The following is a 24,765-nucleotide window of genomic DNA, read 5'->3' on the forward strand; positions in this document are numbered from 1 at the left end:
TGTCATTGCTATTTTCCTGGGGTAGGTTTATCTTGCTCAGTCACAACACAGATGAACTGAGAACACATCCCAGACAGGTACTCTCAGCTTTTGTATGCCACAGGGATCACCATGCACCAGATAGACAATAGGTCACTGGTTTTTCTGCTCTGTCAAGCTAGCTGTGAATTAACTATCTCCCCTCTATCACTGTAAAAATCAGTTCTTCATGTAGTGACATGGGTTGTTCTAAATTAATAGCAAGAATTTAGGTAGCCATAAAGTGATAGCCAGCAGTGAATGCTTTGAGATAAATGTTGGGCAAGACAGAGATTTTTTAAATTTATCTCCAATTTACAGGCTGCTTAACTCTCTCTGAGCTATTTACTTTCTCATTTAAATTGCAATATCTGTTGGGATTCATCCTCAATTAAACTAGATAGAGTCTAGAGAATTTATACTGGTTACACATAATTCTGAATAATTCATCAGTTTTGTGTAGTACCTGAAATTAGAAATTTGGAATGAAAGTTCTCTTACAGCCTCTGAAGAGTGTTGAGATCGGTGACTAAGGTTTTTGTAGAGGCATTTGTGTGTAAGTAACAGAAAATGGCAGCATGCCTGAGAACCTGAAAAGTCTAGACAAAAAAAAAGAAATATTCAGTGTATCTGAAGTCCCAGAGCTAAAGCAGAGGTATTACTGCTGAGGAAGCCTTCTAATATTGCAGGAGCCAGCTGGGAGGACAAACAAAGCAACTTTTCATTTTAGTGGAAATAATGAGTCCAAATGCTCCTTGCCTTTTGTTTTTTGGCCAGCCCACCGTATCTCAGTGACTGATGCCTGATAAACACAGAGGCACAAAGCATGGCATTAAGGGATGGCTGAGTGAAACTGGCCCGGTGTTTTGGGTCAGAGTCTCAAAAGCTTTCATCAGATTTTATTGTTTGTATCTTGACTATGAAATTGACATGACTACACATTTTCATGCTATTTTGGTTAAAATAAGAGATTTTTAGAGTACAGAAGAGATGAGGGCACATTCATCAGGAGACTGACCTTAAAACATAAAATGATTTTTTTCTTTTTCCCTCCCGTTCTGGCTGGGAACCTAATTTGTTTATCATGACCATAGCCAGATGCTTTGGAAACAAGTAACCAACACTTCTCTTGGGCTAGAGTTTTCAGTTAGTTATTAGCAGTTTTCTTCTAATGTAGGATTAGTGGAAATTTGAATCCAATATAAGAAGACATATGCTATCCAAATGGATAACAGTTGCAGATAAACAATTGGGGAATCTTTTTTTATTATATGGAATGGTCCCTTCCAACAGTGTGGGGAAAACAGTAATTGTTCATCACACCCTTCTGTTGCAATTCCTGAATGCTGACTTCTTCCTTTATGACTACAGACTGGCATGAAGATGCGATCTCAGTACATTTGTTGCTGGATTGAGAAAATCAGTCAGCAAAAGTCCATTGATCCCTTCCTCTGGCCCCTGGAGACTGTAAAGCTGATTCTGAAAGAAGACATAGGATGAATGAGTGCTTTTTTTCCATGGAAATAATGTGGCGAAGTTGCAGATAGTTGTTGGTTCCTCACGTTTTGTTCCTCCTATTCTCTGCCTTCCACCATGACTTTGAATAAACACCATTTTACACCTCACCATCACTTTCTATACTCGGTCCTCAAGCCAGTGCATGTAAATTTGGCCACTTCACAAAAAATGAAACAGGATATTGAAGCCAAGATGAAGATTTGCAGAAAAATCATGGCTATATCATGCAGAGGGCAGGGAGACAAAGCCTGAGAAAAAAAGGGATGATGTGGTTCATCAGAAACAAGAGGTAGGAAAGCATCAAAAGGAGAATATTCCATGAGTGCTCCAGAAGAACTCTCAGCATATTTAACACGTTAAATGTTAAGGTAGAGATGGTGAGCAGGTAGATGCTTTGCCTAAGTGTTGATTTGAGGTCAAAGTAGCTGTACTTGAGAGCAAACTGTAAATCACCTACAAAAAAAAAAGTTTACATCATATGACAGTAGGGGTTTTTAATCACTACTGTATTACTTTTTTTTTGTGGCCCTGCCTGTTCAGGGGGGTTGGAGATTCATGATCCTTGAGGTTCCTTCCAACCAGGGCCATTCTGTGATTCTGTGATTTTTAAAATTACAGACATTTAATTACTGCTCATCAGTATTTTCTAGGATTAAGATTCGGTACTATGAGCAACTGAGGAAATTAATCTTCTTTGACTATTAATAGAAGTAAGGTAATACTGTTTGTTCCTGACTGCAATTGTGTCACTATAAAGAGAATTTTCTGTATAAGAAGTTGAAAGCATACTGGTATTTTTTCAAAACAAGTTTAGCACTCAGTGCCTCACTAATTGCCTTTTGATTGCCCTCAACACTGAGCTCTCAATGCTGTTTTCCTGGTGAGGACAGGGTATATAAAACCATGTAGTGCTCTTGGGGAATTTGCAGTACTATGGAAATCCTGAGATCACAGTGCCTGAATTTTCTCTGAGGATATAGGAAATAAACCTTTGCTTTATCTGAATGTCAGTGCCCCATCAGGTTTTCTTCCAATATACTGCTAAGATGAAAATGTAAAACTGGAAAAAAATAACTGAGGAAATTGCTAAATAAATAGATTTTTATTCTAAGGGGAAAAAATTTTCAAGCTCAGTCTGGAGCAAGAGAAATTTCTTACTTTCTAGCTAACTTTATTTTATTTTTTTTCTCCACCAGACACCACACATACTATAGGAAATTCATGGGTAATCTCAGATAGAATGAAGTTTTCCATTTAACGGGAAGAAATATACATATTTTAGAATGACAGAAAGTATGTATGACATTCTTCATGTAATCAGTAAAGTTATTTATAGATTCCAACAAAAACTACATTGTTCAACTGAAACATCCCACAACTGACAGTAAATATCAATCCTTGCACTTAAAAAAAATCCACATGTTCTGGACTCCAAAGATCTGGAATCACAGGAAGGGGAACGGCTGTTTATGAGGGTGGATAGTGATAGGACAAGGGGGAATGGTTTTAAACTGAGACACGGAAGGTTTAGGTTAGATATTAGGAGGATTTTCTCACACAGAGGGTGGTGAGACACTGGAACAGGTTGCCCAAGAAGGTTGTGGATGCCCCATCCCTGGAGGCATTCAAGGCCAGGCTGGATGTGGCTCTGGGCAGCCTGGTCTGCTGGTTGTTGGCCCTACACATAGCATGGGGATTGAAACTCGATGATCATTGTGGTCCTTTTCAACCCAGGCCATTCTATGAGTCTACAGTTCTATGATTTTATGATTGGCATTCCCATTGCTTTGCTGTGGGAAGAAGTAGTATTTATTCACATATAAAATATTGCAGGTATTCATGTAGGTAAAAAGTATTAGCATATGGACGTGCTGTCTCTGTTCTTGATTGCTATTCATTCTCTATTGCTTCTTGCTCATTTCTGGGATAATTTCCCAGTGACCAACGGTACCTGTGTGCACATTTGTAATACCAATAAATAATAAGCAGCGATAACGAAAACATTTGAAGGAAAGTAAGATCATCTTGCAAGCAATTTCCAAGCAGGATAAAAAGAAAAATGATTTCAATAATTTTATGTGTTTAAACTGAGACATCCTTGTAATGAGTTCATGGAAAACAGGGTGGAGAATGTCACTTTCCTGGTTATTTGATCTGGCAGCAAGTCCAGGTGAATCTCTGCCACTCTGACAGGTACACCTGTTTGTGTTTATATATTCTGTCTACACAATGTTCATTTAATTTTTGAAACACTGGTTTTGATGCTTTGGCAGGAATTGAAAACCAGCTGAGGGTTATCAGTGAATAATCCAATACAGAATTCCTTTGGAATACATCAGAGTCATTAGTAACTTAATGACTTAGTCAGAGAATAATTTTTTTTCCTGTATGTGTGTGCAATAATTACATATTTTTTGCTTGCCCAAAAAGTACAAGGTATTAACAACATAATTTGGATATCCCATTGCTAATACTGAAAGTGTACATTGAGGAATTAATACACGTAGAGCTTATGATACACCTCAGATCTGATTCATGTTATTAAGCCGATATGCAGAGCTGGTGGGCCACTGTGCCCCAAATGGAGCCACAGTTCTGCAGAAGGAGTTAGTTTTCAGTAGATGAAATTCAGGTATTCCTATAAAAACAAAGCAAAATAAAACAATCAAGCAAACAGACAAATGGACAAACAAAGAAGAATTTTTAAATATAGAGATACGGCACTTGTGAGGTATAAATCTTTTGGCTTGCCATTTTATCAGTGATGCACTATACATTTTATGTATTAATATGGTAGTGTTGCAGTTAAAAAGTGGTTATTGTAGAACTAGAAGAAGATCCTCATTTGAATTTTTGTTACATTCATATACTGACACAATAGAAATTATTTCCTCTGGTGTTTTATTGACTTTGAGCTGCTTTGGAGATCTGTGTCCACACGTGGTGAATGGATCAGCTTTGTTACTCTTTGATCGATGTGAAGAGCACTTCATTAACACCCTCAGGCTTCCCAAAGGTTTTGTTAAGGACGTTCTTTCCTTTTGAAAAATGTGCACATAGAGAGCAATTGAAGAGGATTCAAGTTTAATAGGACAAGAGGGGCTACAGAGAAAATAAAGGCGACAGCAAGTAAATATCTGTGTGGAGGATGTTGACTTTTTCTCTTGCCCTGTGGCTGTGTGTACAGAAAGTATCCTTTTCCTCTTACAACTCCCATCTGTCATTTCCAATTTCTAAGAAGTGGCCTGGCAAAGAGAAGCAAAGAATGTCGTCAGCATCAGAATTAGTGGTGACGCACACTGGAAATAGAACTGATAATTATTTTGACAGAGGAGATTGATGTCAGAAAACACATCTGGGTAAAATTGAAAGTTGCCAAAATTTACAATAAAATCGCTTAGTTGAGATAACCTCATGTGGAGACAAACTGTTTTCATAGTGCCATAATATATTTATCATGAGAGATAAAACATTTAATTTCAGTTTGCAGCTGAATTCTTTTTATTTATAAATTGTATTGCACGAACTGCATTGTATTTAAAGCACAATATTAGCATGTTATTTCTACTATATGGAATATAAGTATTTTTACAGTGTAAAATGTCAGTGTTTCTAACTGAAATTTTTGAATTGATATATATTTAGATTTCTTTGATATGCCAATGCAAGCAAAAATTTTAAAATCCAGATTACTTTTTCTTTCTCATGTATCTCAATGAAATGTCAGAACATTGGAAATTCCTAGAAAATATTCTGTTTTCTGTATAGCTCTCTTTAAAATTAATATTTATCAGTCCTGACAGGGAAGACGTGTACTTCAAGAACTGAATGAAGAAGAAACTGAATGGTTGGGCAGTAAATGGTTTATTACAAGCTCTGAAATGGAAATCTCAAACAGAATGTGGAGCTGGAGAATGAGGACACTGCTATGTAAAGTTCTGGTTTATTTCCCCACTCGTGTACATTAGGAATTTATTACAAAATGTATAAAACATGTAGGACCTGATTCTCCCTTCAGTACACCAGTGTAAAATCAGTATAAGAGAAGAAACTGGACCTGTAAGGATTAATAATAAATTATTTTGAATATTTATAGTGGTGCAACTGTACCTAGATCTCTTCTCAAATGAACCAAAGGTCAAACCTCCATGATGAGCCATTGACAATTGCTTTTAAAATCTCATTCATAATCTGCAAAGCCCATTTCTAAGCATAGATAATTAATTTCTGTATTATGTGTTTGTGTAAGAACTGATAATAATGCATGCTTGTCACATTGATGGGGTTGTCTGCCTGGTTGCACCTGACTTCAAATGACAACATCCATGCTTATCGCCAACTAAAAGGAATCAGGGGAAACTGTTCAGAGATTTGAGCTATTTTTTATAATACTAGGTAAATACTGGAGTATTTAATACATCTAGGCTAAGATTTCATATTTGACAAGCAGGTTGCACTGCAGTTTTTATCCTGATATAGATGATTTTTAGGAAGAATTTCTTCATGGAGAGGGTGATCAAGCACTGAAACACGGAATTGTTGGAGTTCTTGCTCCTGGAGGATGATCCATGTGGCTGTGGCACTAATAGACATACTTCAGTGATGAAACTTAGTAGGTGAAGCTGGCAGATGGACTTGATGATCTTGAAGGACTTTTCCAACCTAGATGATGCTTTGACTCTTATATTCAGTGTAATTAACAAGTTTCCATCAGCACAAGAATTTACGTCCATATGTAGTATGTGAACAGTGATCTATGGCAAAATGTAGAGTGGGCAGGCTGATCTGGTGGGTCATTCTTCCTCAACTCTGGAAGGACACAGTCTCACTAACTGCACGAAAGCCTAAGGAAATGGTTAGTGGAGAAAAACAGGCCAGAGCATGGAGGAGATGCCAGGCAGGGACTCTTTTCTCAAGGTCACCTGTGAGAAGCGTAGATACAGAGGGCAGTTGAAATGTACCCATCCCCAGAACAAGAAACCTCTGGCTGTCCTGAGATTAACTGGTGTGAGCAGCAGCAATTTGCAGTGAAGCTGAGCGAAAGCAATGAAGTCCTCGTTACTCATCCAGACAGAACAATTGCAAATGTCACAGAATGGCAATAAAGAAAGGGCTGAACAGCTGCATTTTCCATTCATCACTGAACTTCCTTTCATCTCCTTAGTCTTTTTTTTTTTTCTTCCCCTGAATGGGATATCTTGAATTCTATAATCTTATCTTTGAGGACACTGGGAGTACACACAATGAACCCATATTATATGCATCACATTGTTCAAATAGGCTTGTGACTCTATCCTGAGCAAAGTGAGTTAGTATGCAAAATGTTAAATTAAACGGTACATAGTAATGAAAGGCATTCATTTTTAGTAAAGTGAAATGAAATCGTAACTGAGCAGAACTGATGGTTGTATAAAACAGAATGGATGAAAGGCTTGACTCACCCATTGTCTAGACAACTCACTCAGGAACATGAGTTGCCTTTAGAGCCATTCAGATAATGTGTAAACTTATTTGTAATATGTTTGCCAAATAAAAAGTGTTTTTGCAATCTGTGAAGAAATATGATGTGTAAACAACCTGCCTGATCACCAGTATCCAGAGGAAGGCCAGAAAATTATTTCTAATACATAATTTATCGTTCAGAAAATGTAGACTGACTTAAGGCATCTTCAAAATTTCACTTGAATTAAGAAGTTTTGCTAACTGAAGCTAGAGAACATGGAAAAAATGGAGATGCTAAAATCACTTTTTCAGGGTAAGTCCACGCAGTTGTCTGGACTTCTTTTTCAAAGACGACGAGAGCACAAACATGCTTCCCTACAGCTTCCAAAATAGACAGTAGGTACAACAGGAAACTAAGTTTGCTTTGCCTCTTTGCTTTGCCTACTGGCAGCAGGAGAGCATCAATCAAATGCTCAGGGCTTCCTGCAATAGCTCTCAGTCCTATGGGATTTAATGAAGTAAATGTTCATAGACTCCTCCTTGGGTGCCATAAGATTAACTTCGTATTTGTGAGGATATGAACTCTGCCTCTACTACCGCCTAGACACCTTCCTCTTCTGTGACCCATTACACACTGCTCATTGAAAGATGGAAAATTATATTTACAAGAGAAATATAGCTCTGGTGAAGCCTATATTTTCCTCAGCACTGTAATATTTTCTAGGATAAATGAAAGTATTTTATTTTTATACAGCATATTGATGGCATATACATATATATATATTACTGTTTTCCTTTGCAGACTTTTCACACTAGAAAACACTTTTCTATTTTTCCTTGCTCTCAGAACAAACAGGAGTGCTTTTGACTACGTCTTCTGCGAATGATTTAATCATAGTCATTATTTTGGTTGCCCACAATAAAAATACTAGTTCATATTAAAAACTCTTCCATTGTAAAATAGCACAAATTAAACTCATGCTCTTGCACAGAATTAAGAGCCATAGCTTGGGCAGAGTATTATTAAACACTGTTCCAACTCCAAGAACTGTAGAGGACTGTGCTGTTGGATTAGGAAGCAGAATTCCAGTCTTCCCTCAAAACAGAGACTGAAAACAAGACAGGGTCTTAAAAAGTTTTACATCATCTCCATCTCACATCCTAATCATGATTCACTAATCTGCTTAATTTGAACCCAGCTGCTAGCTTCTTGCAGTGGAGGCTACATCCTATTTACTTAAAACCACTTATATTAAGTCAGAGATTTGGCTTGTCCCCTGAGTGGCCACTTAAAGCAGGTTTAATTGTATGGGAAAATAGAGTCATTAATGTCAGATGGAAAGTAAGGCCAATTAAAATGTATAACAAGTTATTACCCATCTTTTAATAAGGATTTAATTACAAGATCTGCTAGAACAAATTGACTGGTTATGTATAATTTTGAACTTGAAAAAAGAACCAATGTACCTAAGAGTGGTGAAAATAAACTATGAAGGGACTTGGTCTGAAATAATAGCCATGGGAAAATATGTGTGTGTGCCAAAGACAGAGACACAGAACCAGATTCACAAGTTGAAGTTATTCTGAGATACCCACCTCTGTTCAGACATTTCATAACCTATTATTTCTGAAATCCTAAAGATATCAGACAGGTGTACAAAAAAATGTAGAAATTTAGTTTCACAAGATTTGCATTTGAAGGAGCCCTTCTTTTCCCATATCAAGGGACTGGAAAGACTCACCTAAAGCAAGAAATATCAGCTGGTGGTGGGTATGCTTCATTTCCAGTGTCTCACCACCCTCACAATATAGAACTTCTTCCTAATATCTAGTCTAAATCTACCCTCTTCCAGTTTAAAGCCATTTCCCCTCATCCTGTCACTACATGCCTTTATAAAAAGTCTCTTGCCAGCTTTTCTGTAGACCCCCTTCAGATACTGGAAGGATGCTATGGGGTCTCCTTGAAGCCTTCTCTTCTCCAGGCTGAAAAGCCCCAGCTCTCAGCCTGTCCTTGTAGAGGAGGTTCTCCACCCCTCTGATTATCTTTGTGGCTCTCCTCTGGACCTGCTCCAACATCTCAGTGTCCTCAATGACATGAAATTGCATTGCTCGATGAAAGAAATTGTAAGTGCTTCCTCTACATAGAACTTTGTGCTATCTGCTATCAGCAGTCCCTGTGTAGCTGCAAGATTTATCCCCAGAATATCCTGAGGAACTAAGATATTTCCTTTTTCAATCCTCCTCTTGGTCTCTGATTGACTTTTCATGATGTGCTTGCCTTGAGTAGCTTCCCACATTTGCCTCTATCAGTTTTGCCTGGATATCAGGAAGCATTTCTTCAAGAAAATGATGGTTTGGAATGGGATGCTAAGGGAGGTGATGAAGTTGCCAAACCCAGAGGAATTTAGAAGGTGTGGATTTGGTGTCTAAGGACAGAACTTAGCTGTGGACTTTTAGTGTTATGTGACTAGATAGAGTTAATGATACTAAAGGTCTCTTCCAACCTAAATGATTCTATGTTTCTATGATTCTGTCTGAAAATAAGTTGTGTGTTAGGTGGTGAGATCTCTTGCTGGATCTATCACAGTTCCAGTCTTGGGGGTGTCATATAAAAACCTTATGTGATGAAGCAGAAATGTGTGGTTATATTGAATAGGAAGCAATTATATTGAGTAGATGTCTGGGGGTTACATTGTTTAGGATCCAACATCATCCAAACATGCTGTTAGTTGTACTGTCTCTGAGGGCTGCACAACTGCACCTAGCTTGGAAATCATAAAAAGGACAAAAAAGCAGATGCCCAATGGCAGCAGGTGACTCAGCTTACCTCAACATGATCTAGACCAGCCCGTAGGTGTTTCTGGAAGCCAAGGCCAACTGGTGACTTGTCTCCATCTAGTTTAGGACTTCCTTTGTAGTCTTCAATATAGGTGGCTGCCTGAAAACTGCTTATTAGGAATGGTCCCTTATTGCCAAACAGAGGTTGGGAATCGTCCACATCAACCAGATGGCATTAGACATATTCTATCTTCTTTCTGTTGGACGGTCATAGCAGGACCCTAATCTTTCTTGAACTTGAGAACTCAGACACAGCTCTAAGCACTTTGCTGGGTCCAGACGTAATCTTGCACCTTGTGGACCATCCCATGGTGATCCAAGTCCTCCAGGAGATCTCAGCAACCTGGGATGTTGCTATCCTGAGCCCTTCCATCAGGCTGCAAGGCTTGAGATCCAAACGACCATCCTACAAACCTCCCTGATGGAACCAGTCAGAACCATAGTCAAAACTTAACACATCTGTATGAGTTGTTCCTTGATACTGAAAGGAGCTATCTCCCTGTTTCTTACTGAATCTGTAGGAATTCAGTTCCCAGCTCTTCTTGCTTCCAGCCTGATCTGCTTGTCCAGTCCCAACAAATCAGCAGAAGTTGAATTTTGAATCCTTAATAAATGCATCAAACTACTACTAAATGAGTTGCAGGGCACCAATTATCTACCGAAATTATTAGATCAGTGAATCTCTCTTTTCATGGATGAAAAAATGAATTAAATTAGCGAAATAAATTATTTGTTGTAATTCATTCTGCTGTTTGCTGCTGTGCAATAAGTCTGACAAAAAATAATTTCAAGTAAGGTTGTCTCACTCTTTACTAATAAGAAATAAAATCTTAATACGTTTTCCCTGACCCTCTTTCTGGATCATTTATATTTGTCCAAGTGGATTTAAAATGCAATCAGATCGCTGATATTTGCCAGTCAGGCTGAAAGGTGTAAAGATCTCTGAAAAGGTGCAAGACAAGAGAGTAAAGCACCAGGATTTTAGCAGCTGCATAACTAAAGTCTTCATAAGGACCAATCTGGCATTTCAAAAATAGTTTCTTTCCAACCTTTTGAGAATGTGCTGAAATTTCTCATTTGAAAGGAACTGATTTCACCTTTCAAACCGAACAATGCGTATACTAATCTTGCAGGATGTTTTTCTGCAAAATTATAGGGCAGGGAGAACAGACTTTTTGGAAGTGAAGGTGGTGCTTTTGGGTCAGTGTTGTTGGACTGATACTGTGATTTGGTTTTGCAACCTGGAGAAAAACCAAGAGACTACAATGAATCACAGAGTAGGTGTCTGAGGCAGTCAGATCTGGGGTTGAGAACCCAGAAACCTGTTTCTTCACACTAATTCAGCCTGTCAACATTTTAAAGTTAACTATCCTGGGTCCCAAATTTATTTTGAACAAATTGGGAATCTGAACCTCATCCGCATCTGTCATCTGTGCAAGCATGTCAGTGGTATTGGCATCTTAAAATTTATTTTGCTGAAGTCTAGATAACCATTCATGGCAGTGGGCAAGGAAATCTCATTTCAGTGTGGTTAGCTGGGTAAATATTTATTGCTGAGCCTCTAATCTTTTTTCCAGATCTATTAGATATTTCTCTTGACTCAAAAAGCTTGCAAGTCTCAGTAAATATATATGTGGAACAAAATTCAAGTTACATCTCCTGTTACTTCTACCTTATGTCATACCCTTGGGAACACGAGAGGTGACAAAGACCTGCAGAGACTAATGATGTGGCTCAGGTGCAGGCTGATGGGTATTACAATTTCCTGGGCTGTCATTTGAATAAGGTGTTCAAACCCTGCAGTATCACTCCTTGCCCTCTGCCATTCTGCAGCATGGATATGAGTGATCCAATCCAGGCATTCAAAGAAGGTGACAGAGCTGCGGTTCATGCAAGTCTTATTCCTCCCTGGGTAACTGGGTGTTGCATTTCCTGAGTGACAAGAACAGAGCAGCAAAAATCCACTTCCACTTGGCTTTAGGCTTTGCTCTATAAATTGGTGCACGGATGTGTGAAAGACAAAGGACTGTGTTCCTCTGCTTCACAGGTTTCTTGAATCCATCTTTTCCTTAGTGAGTTTTCACTCTCCTTCCTCATGTGACAGCTCAAGGACAAGGAAGGTCACTGCAAAGTCTGAAAGGGCCTGGAGCAGCGATGTAAATCCTGGCCTGTGCTTCCCTGGGAGTCATGACCTATCTCCATGATACCATAATGTACTGAGGCCATGTGCACACTCTATGCCAAGATGAGGCCTGGTGCACAACCTCTCATTCATCCCCCATCAGTAGAAATGGGGTGCAAGGTGTGTCCTGGACTCCCCATCGCTGCCTGACATGATGACAGTGAGCACGTCAAAGCCCTCTTCCTTGTCCCGGGATCAACATGAGTCTAGAGAGGCAAGATGTCGCTTGATTTGCCCCTCTCTGCTCCCCTCCACTTACCAGTTTTCAGAGGACAGTGAATGAGAAGAGCTCAGAACTTACTGAGGGCACAGACCTTTGGGAAATGTACACAGAGTGCAGGGAAAGCCTGACTCTACAACTACAGTGAAAGCTTTGTGATCTCCATTGACTCTCAATAACATGGGTACAAATCGAGGACAGGCTGAGAGAGCTGGGGCTGTTCAGTGTGGAGAATAGAAGGCTCCAGGGAGACCTGAGAGCGGTCTTTCAGTATCTGAAGGGGGGCTGTAAGAGAGAAGGAACAGACTCTTTAGCAGGGTCTGTGGTGACAGGACAAGGGGAAATGGCTTCAAACTAAAGGAGTGGAGATTCAGATTGGATATAAGGAAGAAATTTTTACAAGAAAGGTGGTGAGGCACTGCACAGGTTGCCCAGAGAGGTAGTTGATGCCCCATCCCTGAAGACACTCAAGGTTGGGCTGGACAGAGCTTTGAGCAACTGATGGAGCTGTGGGTGTCCCAGTTTGTTGCAGGGAGTTGGGCTGGATGACCTTTAAGGGTCCCTTCCAACTCAAACAATTCTATGATTCTATGAAGCCGACAGTAACTCAAAGTCCTGGCAGGGAATCACTCTTCATTTGCACTAGAGCAAGATTTACATTGGGTCTTTATTCCAAAACACTTCTTTTTTTTTTTTTTTTCTCTGACTTCTACCATCAGAAGAAATTGTTTGACTATATTTCTCATAGAAGCACTGTACTGCAGCTCTGAATTCCTTTATAGATTATCGTGTATTGTATTTAATATGCGTAAAAAAAAATCACTCAGGTGCAGGGCAGCTTGGAAAGCCTTCCTCTTGCAGGCGTGCGGGTGTATAAATAGCCGGGTGCTGCTGCAGCTGGTGCTTTGCTGGGTTTCGCCAGAAGAGGGTAGGGTTGGGAAGGGAGCTCAGCCCCATTGTGTTGGGAAACAGCGACGGGAAAACAAGCCCAAGTTTCTGCTCTGCACGCTCGCACCGACCGTGTGCGGGAGTCAGCGCGGAAACTCGGGAGGACCTTAAAGTAAAAAGAGAACGGAAAGAGAAAGCCCAATCAAAAAGCATCTTTCTAGGGAAACATCGAAGAGGGAAACGGCAACAGTTTTCTGCGGGCTCGCCCTCCCCGAGAACTGTCAGCCACTTTGCAGTAAGCAGAGCACAGGATTTATTTCTCGGCTGTGACTTCCAACCTGTGAATAAATAGCATTTAGAGAGAGAATGGGACCCGAAAAGACTCTCAAGCACTGAGCAGAGGGGTGAGTTTTATTGAATGGCTTCTTCTCTTTACGATCCGCTGGAGCTTTCTAACCTCCTGCTTTCAGGCACGGCAGCCCAATGACTTGTCTTTTCACTGCAGCTTGTTGCATCCCTCACCAGGCTTTCCTGAGCGCAGCTCTGTGTCCGTAGCCTTTTCCCCCGCTGCTCCAGGTCAGTCTGGTGGCATTTGCAGCAGAGCTGATTTGCTGCCGATTTGCTTTCATGAGAAATTAAATCCACAAGTCTTTGAAACCGAACGGCAGCCTAAAAATCAGCTAGAATCCAATACCATTTAAAATGGCAGGTGACTTTAGGTTTCCAGATGCGGACACTGACGTAACAGAGAAAAACGAAGAAACTGAGATCGTAGTCAATGTCGGTGGGGTGAGGCAGGTGTTCTACAGTGATAACCTGAACCAGTACCCAGAAACACGGCTGGCAGAGTTGCTCAACTGCCTGTCGGGGGGATACGACAGCATATTCTCCCTCTGCGATGACTACGATCCTGGAAAGAGAGAGTTTTACTTTGACAGAGATCCAGATGCTTTCAAATGCATTATTGATGTGTACTACTTTGGGGAAATTCACATGAAGAAAGGAATATGCCCCATCTGTTTCAAGAATGAGATGGAATTTTGGAAAGTGGATCTTAAATTTTTGGATGACTGCTGCAAAACTCATCTGAGTGAGAAAAAGGAGGAACTGGAGGAAATAGCCCGAAGGGTGCAACTGATCCTAGATGACTTGGGAGTGGATGCCTCTGAAAGCCGCTGGAAAAGATGTCAAAAGTACATCTGGAAATTCTTGGAGAAGCCAGAATCATCCTACCCAGCTCGAGTGATTGCTGTTCTGTCTTTCCTGTTTATTTTGATCTCCTCAGTTGTGATGTGTGTGGGGACCATCCCAGACATGCAGGTCTTGGATGCGGAGGGGAACCGTGTGGAGCACCCAACCCTGGACAGCATCGAGACAGCCTGCATAGGCTGGTTCACCATGGAGTACGTGCTGAGGCTCATCTCCTCTCCAAATAAACTTCACTTCGCCCTGTCATTCATGAACATTGTCGATGTACTAGCTATACTTCCTTTTTATGTCAGCCTCACCTTGACACACCTGGGAGCCAAGCTGATGGAGCTGAGCAATGTCCAGCAGGCAGTCCAAGCACTGCGCATCATGAGGGTCGCGAGGATTTTCAAGCTCGCACGGCACTCCTCGGGGCTCCAGACCCTGACCTATGCTCTGAAACGCAGCTTTAAGGAGCTGGGGCTGCTCCTCATGTACTTAGCTGTTGGGATCTTTGTCTTTTCTGCCCTGGGCTATACCATGGAGCAAAGTCACCCCGATACCTTATTTAAAAGCATCCCTCAGTCATTCTGGTGGGCAATCATCACCATGACCACGGTCGGGTATGGAGACATATACCCCAAAACTACTCTAGGAAAACTGAACGCTGCCATCAGTTTTCTTTGCGGAGTGATAGCGATTGCCCTTCCCATCCACCCTATCATTAATAACTTTGTCAGGTACTATAACAAACAGAGGGTTTTAGAAACAGCTGCCAAGCACGAATTAGAGCTGATGGAGCTAAACTCAGCTGAGGGGAAAGCTGCAAGCTCCAAGAGTGAACTCAGGGACCTTGCAAGTGAGGGCAAGGAGGGCCCTTTTTATAGCAGCCGGCTAAAAGTCTCCCACAGTGACACCTTTATTCATCTCCTGTCAGAAGAGAAACACTATAGGACCAGGCTTCAAAGCTGCAAATAAACTGTGAGCTGTTGTCGGCGCTAAGCCTATAGATGGGGACAACCTGACAAACAGCTTTGGAAAGGACAAGAGGGATCTGTTGGTGCTGGGAGGGAGCACTGCTTTGCTTTTCCAACGTGAACATAAAGTAACCCGTGCTACCTCCATCAGCAGTTGGTAAGACTTTGCTGTTATTATCCAAAGTAAAACCATAGGACTCCATTGAGATCAGACTGCTTATAATGATTGCATTCTGACAGCAACCATTTGTAACCATTTTAAATACTGAAAAGTTCTTCCTGACCCGTAAATGTTTGATGATCTGAGTGTGCAGCATTGCCAAATCAGAGCTCTGTACCTATAACAATAAAGAGCAACATCACACACCGAGTGTGTCTTCCAGGCTGTAATCAGTGGTTTTTCAGCTAGGAAAATCATTCTCAAAAATTAAAGCAATATTTCACTCATCATGGGTTTGGGTTTATAGCAAAACGTTGCAAACACTTTCAGCCTGAAGATACTGAGAGCATGAGCATGTACCTTGTGCTGAATAACGCAGGCAATGAATGGTTTCATTTTTGTAACCTGTACCGTGGGCTTGACTTTGTGGATACGTACCTGTTTCTCTTTCAAGAAAAAAAATTAAATAGCACCTGAAGCTATTTTTTTTGGGCAGTGATGCAAAACAGAATCAAGTGTATTTTAAGAAACAAATGAAATAAACATCTGTTCTACCATAATTACAAAATTACAATTGATAGTTGCAGGTATCTTTCAAGAAGTCTTTATATTCCAGTAAGATTTACAATGTAAGTTACATTGCAATATTTTACTGCACCATTAAACCAAGAGAAGTTTAGTGAGAAGGAACCGCTCAATAGGAAAGTTTAGCTCTTTGAAAGTAAGTGTAAGGGAAGTTTCAGAAAATGGTATCATCTCCAAAGGATTTAGGCTAGGACTGTCTATCTGAATGAGCATATTATCAGGTTATTAAGAAAAAAACCCAACAACTCAGCCCATCACATCCCTACAATAACTGTATGGTTTTGTGAATGTCAGTTTACAGAGGTAGTAGGCACTAATCAGTGCCTTATTCATTAATCAGCATATTAATCAACACCAGTGTGTAACTACTATCCTTCCCAAAAGCAAGCACTGTCTATGTGTGCATTCATTTGGCATGAATAAAGAGTGCAATACATGGCTCTCTACCAGAGAGATCCATTGAAATCAATCCATTGGAGTGATGCTAGCTTAAAGGGGAGGGGAGACCTGGGGGTACAGACATGTTTATGTACACTGAAAGTAAGATCCCAGCAGATTAAAGGATGAGGGTGGCTGTTCTTATTTGTTCCCTTTTGTGTCAAGCAGCCCCTTTCCATCTTCAAGTGGAAAACAACAGTGTGAGCCATGATCTGTCCCTGAGCAGCTTGTATCTGAGACCCCATGCAGACCCCTGGGACTCTTCTCCTGGTACTTGGGCATGTGGTGGGGCTGTGGCAACAGGAGGGGTGCAGAGATGCAGGGTGGGCTCTGCACCCTCTCCTGGCACCTTGCTGACCCCTGGGCTCTGGTGAATGAGAAGCTGTCTGCTGGCAATGGCTGCTCTCTTTAATGGCATCAAGGGTGAGTGGTGGCCCATGCAGGGTGACATTGGCTGGTCCTTAGCACCCACCTGTAGCACTCCTCTAGAGCAGTGGAAGAGTCGCAAGACCTTTTTCCTCCCATGACCCTGTTTTTAAACCATCTCTTCATCATATCCTGTCTTAAACACCCAACAATTCAAAGCAACCCTTTTTCTATCAGAATCCCTCCACCAGTTTTTTTCACCCCCTGGCTCTCACCAGAGGGGCACAATCCTGCCCCTCATAGAATCATTGAGGTTGGGAAGACCACTCGGATCATCTAGTCCAACTCTGGGGTCTTCCAGGATGTAGGTGTGGTTTGCAGCCACCAAAAGTCACCTTGGATGGGATACTGAGGGTGAGAGACGAGTAAAAGGAAGGGAGTTGTGCCAGCCCTAGTGGTACGCCTCATCTGTCATGGAGATATTAAATCTTCTTGATTTCCTTCTTGACACGCAGAGGGTGGCTGAGAGTGAATTAAGTTAGCAAAAGTGCTTTCCTGAGTGAGGGAAGCACTATATAAATGCTAAAAGATATGTTTAGCACTCCAAGTACCAAATCTTCAACGCTGTGCTTTGCCATTTATTTAATGTGACAATAATATAAAAAAAATGAACATCTCTTATCAGAAATAAATTTATTGCTGTATTTCCCCATTGAGTTATGCCTTTGAGCACCAGAGTCTGCTTAAGCCTGAGAAGAGCTTTGGGGTGACCTTGATGCCTCTCATGCCCAGACAGCTCTCCAGCCAGGCTATGTGCACTGTATTGGGGGGTGTTGCTTGTGTAAGGTACATATTGGTAAGATATATATATTTTACATGTATGTGAATGGGCAGCACAGATCTCTACCATTTGCCTAGCCCACACTGCAGGAGGAGCCCTTGGGGAAATCAAGTGTTGACAAGGGACAGGGCATGCTGGCAGCACACGGGGGAGTCTGTAGGTGAGCAGGGTCTCTTTCCTTTATTAGAAGTTAATCTGAAAAATAAGACTTAGCAGACCTAAGGGTTTGGGGTGGAGTAGGTGGGAACATCTGTGCAGCCCCCACGACCATCCAAAAGCTCTGGACTCCCAGATGGACAAAGCAAACAGGCTACCCTTCCTGTGAGGAACTGGGAGGGCTGAGGAGAAAATGTTAGAAAGAAAACAGTGAACAGAAATTTGGAAGAAAGCAGAGCTACTATAATTTTAGTTGCCGTCAGTCCCCTTCTTGTACAGAAGCTCCAGAGTAAAACCTTGAAGAGACTGCTTTTATCTCCTACCTAACACCAACCTCACTTGTAAATCTGGGATTAGCTGCCAGCAGAATCTGATTCAATAGTCTTAACTTAATGAACTACGCTACAGTAGGTTGTTGGCAATTGCTAAAGCTGTAGGTAAAATGAAGCCTATTTCCAGCTTTCTGGGCATCGCATGGGTTGGAGCTTAATGGAGTGGAAATTGCTTTCAGATGTGTGGAAGATGGCTGCAGTGATTGGTGACACACGGCATTAATCTCAGGGAGGTAATAGGCACGCAGCAACCAACCTGTGCTGTGTGCTGGGGCATGTCACAGTTGACATGCCACCTTGGCTCTGGGGACACTCAGATAAAAAACATCTATAGGTAGGATTTTATTGCTTTTAGCTGAATGTAACAGTGATGCAACCTCAGAAACCCTTAGGCAGTTTTCTTTACACCTCATGTTCTCCTTGAATCTCCCTGGCCAAAAAACCTAAGAGGAAGAACCACAAAACCATTATATTCTCATTCTCAGATGTGCTAAGATAAATGGAGCAGAATTCTTTATGAGTTATGCTGGGCAGAAGTGCTTCCTCTGCCAGCGTGGCCATCAGTGCTACATCCCCTGACAAACCCCAGTGTTTCCTGCCCACACTGCTACAGGCAGTGACTGGGATGTGCAGATCTGTCTGCCTGTTCCATCCAATGTTACTGGATTTTGCCTAAAAATGCTCATGATAGGACAAGAGGTAATGGTCTTAAGAACCTTTAGGGAGGTTCAGGTTGGATCTCATGAAAAATTTCTTCTCAGAAAGAGTGGTCAGGTGCTGGAATGGGCTGCCTAGGGAGGTGGTGGACTCACAGTCCCTGGAGGTGTTCGAGAACCATGGAGATGTGGCATTGAGGGACGTGGTCAGTGGGCACGGTGGAGATAGGCTGGAGGTTGGACTTGATGATCTTAGACATCTTTTCCAACCTCAATGATTCTGATTCTATGAATATTAGCATTTCTTTCCACACCAGATTTCACATGGCATTTTACCTTTCGGATGAACAGTAATGTGAGGAATAATCTCTGTATTTATGAGTGCAGATCAAACTTCATCAGAAGTTGCAGCAACATTATTCTTGAATGCTCGTAAACTCAGGGCAATGTGTATTTAATGCATTTGCTTTGGCTGTAGATATCCCTCTAAAACAGAAGTTGTTTTCTCTTCCTGCAATTAGCCAGTTTAGGCCTGAATTCAGTAGGAGCTTTGCCTGCCCTGAGAGTATAAGAGCGGGAATGATGCAGAGGAGCGAACCAGGCTAATGCATGAAGCATGCTCACATAAATTGCTAGGGGGAAAATGGAGATGATGGAAAGGTCTGAGAGCTCCAGGAGAAGCTGTGCCATTTCATTGTTTCTTTTCTGTTGCTTTCGTATGTAGATGAAAAGCTGCCAATGCCTTAAAGCTGCCTTTTCTCTTACCCATGTAAGGGGAGCCTTGAAAATCTATTTAAGATTGGAAGATTAAGATGCTGGAAGACAAGTACTGTTAAATCATCCTGGTCAGTTAAAGAGGTATAATAGGCACAGAAAGGAAGGAAAATTTTAAAAGGAATCTAAGTAGAGTACTGTCTTTAAACATTACATCTCAAAATGAAAAGGAAGACTGAATACTACGTTGTATATGCTTACAGAAATTATTTTCATTGCATCGCTCTCCTGACCTCAGTGGAAAATGGTTTAAGCATGAAATGTTGTGATTCCCTATGTTATAAAGAATTAACCTCTACCCTCTAATAGGTAGCACTGCAAATAAATGAATCTGTATTCATCAATCTGTGCCAGAGCTCACAATTCTGTGTTAGAGCTCATGGGATGGTGGAAAGTCAGATAACAGCCGCTGGAGGAAGGCAGCACATCGGGCAGCATTGCAGAGAGCTTTAGAAAGCGTTCTGGCAGCCGGCACCTGCTTGGCTATGCAGGAGACAAACTGCAGCACCAACTGCTGTAACAGCTTTATGGGGAAATTCTTTATCACTCCGATGCACTCCACTGATCCCAACCAAAGTTTCTGCTGCATTACAGTTACCAGCATTACAAAATCAGCTTTTTACATGCTTACCAGCATAGTATTGCGTAAGATGCAGCATTTTGACTCCATACCCAGAATATGAAGGAGCCGTTGGTCAATGTTGTTTATTTTTGCATTATTTTAACAGCAAAAATGTTGAACCACAAATTGTCATAGTCACATAAATAATGAATTCATTGCCATACGTTGATTTTTAACTTTTCACATCTCTGAAGTCTGAGCTCGTCCATTATCAGCAAGTAAAGAATTAACCCTTCTCTCTCAGTCTATACAGGAGTAATTATCATTAAACACTTCATGCCATTTTGGTTTCTTCCCCTGCTCCATCAAGATTACTCCATAATTGGACAGCTTATCACTGTTACATTTTTTTTCCTTTCAGCGTCATTTTTCCCATTCTAATCTCAGTCTATCACACTCCATTATTTTGTTTCAGACAGCTGAAAGGCCCCGTCCCTCTGCTGCTTACAGCCCATAGCAGGTGAGTCGCACGCTCCCACGCAGTGCTGCTCCTGCATTGTGCTCAGTCACAGGGCAGGCGTATAACGTGCCAGCAAGGGAAACCATGCTGGTTCAAGACTTTTATTTATGCAGAGAATCACAGAATCATTAAGGTTGGAAAGGCCAATGAGATCATCTAGTCCAACCATCAACCCATCATCACCACGCCCGTTGAAAGACCCCAGCCATCCACAGAAAACTCTCTGATGTGTAATGCTCAAAAGACACAAGGTCTGGGTACAGCAACCCTGTCTGATTTAGCCAAGTGTTTTCTCACGTTTAAATTTTGCTCCCTTCAAGAGAACAGAAACACTGTAATACATTTTCCTGTACAGAGATCACTTTAACCATGGGCTTATGTGCTTTGCCTATCCAAATGTGCTCATGTTAAACCTTACATGGCAAAGAACAGATGCTTCTGAACCACATCCAAGCAGGCACCAGCAATTTTCTGCTCCTGGCCACCAGTCAGACAGCAGCACAATGGGACCTTGATTGGTCCCTGCAGGGGCAGCTGCAGTGTAAATGAGAATGATTTTCTGCTCATGAATAACAGAGAAAGCACAGCCCTATTGCTTGAGAGCTGAAATATCTAGAAGGCAGCCTGACCTTTGCCTCCCCAGCTTACTTTGTAGAGGCATTACTAAAAACAAATGTAATTCTGTACAATATAACAGTAATAATAAAAAAGAGCCAACAACGAATTCCTTTGCTATTTAGCAGGCAAGACTCAAGCAGACGTAAGACCTGTACCCTCCCCTGGGCTTTCTTCTGGGCATGGCTGCTGGCCAGCTGGCTATTTCTTGCTTGTTTGCAAGGACCTTGCTTGCCAGCAGGTCCTTCTATTTCTACTGGTTGTCACAGAAATAAATCACTTGTTGCTCCAAAACACAGCTCCTATCCAGCTTGTCGGGAATCCGTAAACTCTTTGCAGCACAAATGTCAAGCCATTGCCTACTGGGTTTCAGACTTAAGGGGTTGTTGTTGCCACTTTATTTGCATTGGAGCAGTTAGTTCCATTTGCAAAAGCCTTCACCATTCAAACTGGTTTGCCTTAGGAGCAAATTAATTGCTGCTGTACGACATCATCCCTGCTGTGACTCACATGCTGCACATTTATGCTGCCTTGGCTGGAAGAGGGAGCACCAGCTGCCAGCCTTGCACACTGGGGCCATCACAGTCTGCCTTATGTGGGGATCCTTACCACCTGAACTGCTCATTTGGGACCCGAGCAACTCAAAGGGGTATTCAGGTGAGCTTCTCTCATAGCTAATGTATCTGAAAATGTTTCTGAGTTGGGAAGAACAGTGCACAGGAGAGTGGATATGACCTCAATGAGCAGCTAAGAGGCGTGCAGCCTCCTGCCTTGGAGGCTGGGCTGCTGGAGATGGTCTTGGCTCAGCCACATGGGAACCACTGCTCACATGCCAGCAGGCTCCGAATACAAGAGACTTTGTAAGAGGTGAATAAACTTCCAGAGAAGTCAACTTCCCTTCTTTGTCTAAACCCAAATTATACCAATTATACCTGTTTGTTACATATATATTTTTAATTATTATTATTATTTTTTTTTGAAGGGACTATGTTGTTAATTTTGGAGATGTTCAAGGCCAGGTTGAATGGATCCCTGGGCGGCCTTGTCTAGTATTAGATATGGAGGTTGGTGGCCCTGCATGTGGCAGAGGGGGTTGGAGCTTGATGATCCTTGAGGTCCCTTTCAATGCAAGCTATTCTATGATTCTATGATTAGTCATAGGGCTGTAGATAGGACACAGTTTGACAGTATTCACATCCATGACTGAGACTTGCAGGTGTCACTGCACACATCAGTAACGCTTGACCATCTGGCTAAGCTTATTGAATACTATTATATTATATATAATATGTATATATTATACTATATACCATTGCAAGCTACTGATAACTGGATGGTTGGACTGGATGATCTTGAAGGTCTTTTCCAACCTTGGTGATTCTGTGATTCTGTGATTCTGTGATACTAACATGTGCCATCCCAAAAAGATTGTGGCTCACAATTTTTAGGGACTTTTAGAAGGAAAGTAATAAAATTCTGTTTTACATGACTGAAGATGTTGCAACTTGTTGCAAGCAAACTGGCTGCTGAAATACCCACAGTGGCTAGAGCAGCTCAAAAGAACTCAAGAATCAGTGTCACATCCGCTAATAGAAAGAAACCATTCTTATACATTTCTTACTGTTGTGGGCTAAATGACGTTACAGCAAGGACAAAGAGGGGAAAAGGAAGATAATTTGCTGATACAATCCCTTCTGATGCTTCCTCAGTTAGCTTACTCATCTAAATTGGTACTTAGTGTAGATTTAAAAAATGAACAGCAAGGTGAAGAGAGTGTGGGGCAGTACAATGATGGTGACTCTAGGGAATCTGTAGTTAGGAGTGGAGTGCAGTGCACTCATCTAAAATCTCAGAATTCAACCTATTCTACCATTGCATCAATGCAAGGCATATAATGCTCTGTGACAATGGCAACCTGTAATGAAACATGAAAAATTTGTGTGTATATCAGTCCTGTGATGGGGTGGGATGAGGATACTTGCAGTTACGGCAGCCTCATGGCTGCTGCATTTTGGGAACATACCTTATCAAGGAAACATAGAATAACAGACTGGTTGGGTTGGAAGGGACCTCACAGCCCACCCACCCAACCCCTGCCATGGGCTGGCTGCCCTCCACCAACTGAGGCTGCCCAGGGCCACAAATTACTATTAAAATACTTCAGGGCTTTTCACTGTCCTGTTTAGTGCATCAGTGTCTACCAATGATCTGGGAAAAAAAAGTGAAAATCCATTGTTGGCAGAGACTGCAACAAATGCAAAAATAAATCAAAGTAAATGATTTTCTGGTGAAAACTGATAAAGGTAGAGAAAATAACAAATGTGTGGCAAATTGGTCTTATTTAACTATGATCCATTAAAATGCATTAGAACGTGAAGTTTGCACACAGGCTGCTTGCGCTTTCTGAATGACAGATATTGGATGAGGAAAGGCATTTAAAGTTCAGATGAGGCAGGAGAATTACCACATAACACAGTGTGTTGGCTGTTGTAATACTACAGTTTCTAACTAGCAGGGTGGAAAGATGACTGTTCTCCAAATTACAAACACTTTGTGACGCTCACAAAGCTCTGCCAGCCATCCCTGCAGCCCATTGCCCTGACAAAACCATGGGCTCCTCACTGCCGTTCCCCTTCTAGCTTTGCCACCCTGCAGAATCTGCAGCTTTGGATCCTCAGTATCTGATGTGAAAGAAAACAGAATTAGAAACTGCACTGTTAACTCCTATTTTGGAAAGAGAAATTCAACACTGGGAAGAGCATGGTTGGTTAATGCCTTCCAGGTGATGAGTCTAGACCAAGCCTTTCAGAAATCCTTACTGTTTTTTTCTAACAGTCTGCAAGGAGATCATGCTTCCAGGTTTGCAAATTGACTCCTGAGTAGCAATGTATGAATACTGTTTTCATAAACTAAACCAGCACCAAATTTTACAGATACAGTACTTACAGAATGCTTTTAATTTTGCAAGGGCTTTTTTTCCTAAGCATTCTGACCCAAGCGTTGTGTTGCCTTTCTGGTGTACATCTAGCATTCTCCAGACAGCTTCTCATACATATTCAAATCTTACAAATAAAACTTGGTAATAATTCTGATGTTATTGCCCTATGATTTCAGTAAAGTGAAGAACACTTGATACATGTCTGAGTTCAGTACCCTCACTACAGAAAACATAACTGAATATGACTTCACAGAGTCATCTGAATAAAGATAAAATACTACCACCCACGCAACTCAACTAACAACCAATTAAGATGCTATCCCATGTTTGTTATTGAAGTAAATCTGTGATTTAAATTCAATAGTGAAACATTTACGAACACTTATTCCATTACTGCATGCTCATTTTTTACAATAAGATGAACTAGATGAAATACAACTAATGGTGCAGTTCCATGATGTTTACTGCCATACATATGCTTTGCATCACGTTCCCTAGTCCTTGCTGTGCCCCTGCATTGAAATGGTGTGACTTCATCTCCCGTTTATTGC

The 24,765-nt window shown here is 41.4% G+C and overlaps 1 protein-coding gene across 1 annotated transcript; it reads left to right on the forward strand.

The window, feature by feature from the left end:
* Positions 1 to 13,152: 13,152 nt before the first annotated feature.
* Positions 13,153 to 18,862, forward strand: KCNF1 (potassium voltage-gated channel modifier subfamily F member 1). The gene has a single exon (XM_003204501.4). The coding sequence runs from the start codon at positions 13,809 to 13,811 to the stop codon at positions 15,270 to 15,272; it is 1,464 nt and encodes a 487-aa protein (XP_003204549.1). The 5' UTR covers positions 13,153 to 13,808; the 3' UTR covers positions 15,273 to 18,862.
* Positions 18,863 to 24,765: the final 5,903 nt, after the last annotated feature.

This window comes from Meleagris gallopavo, chromosome 2 (genome assembly GCF_000146605.3).
Source record: "Meleagris gallopavo isolate NT-WF06-2002-E0010 breed Aviagen turkey brand Nicholas breeding stock chromosome 2, Turkey_5.1, whole genome shotgun sequence".
Lineage (NCBI taxonomy): Eukaryota > Metazoa > Chordata > Aves > Galliformes > Phasianidae > Meleagris > Meleagris gallopavo.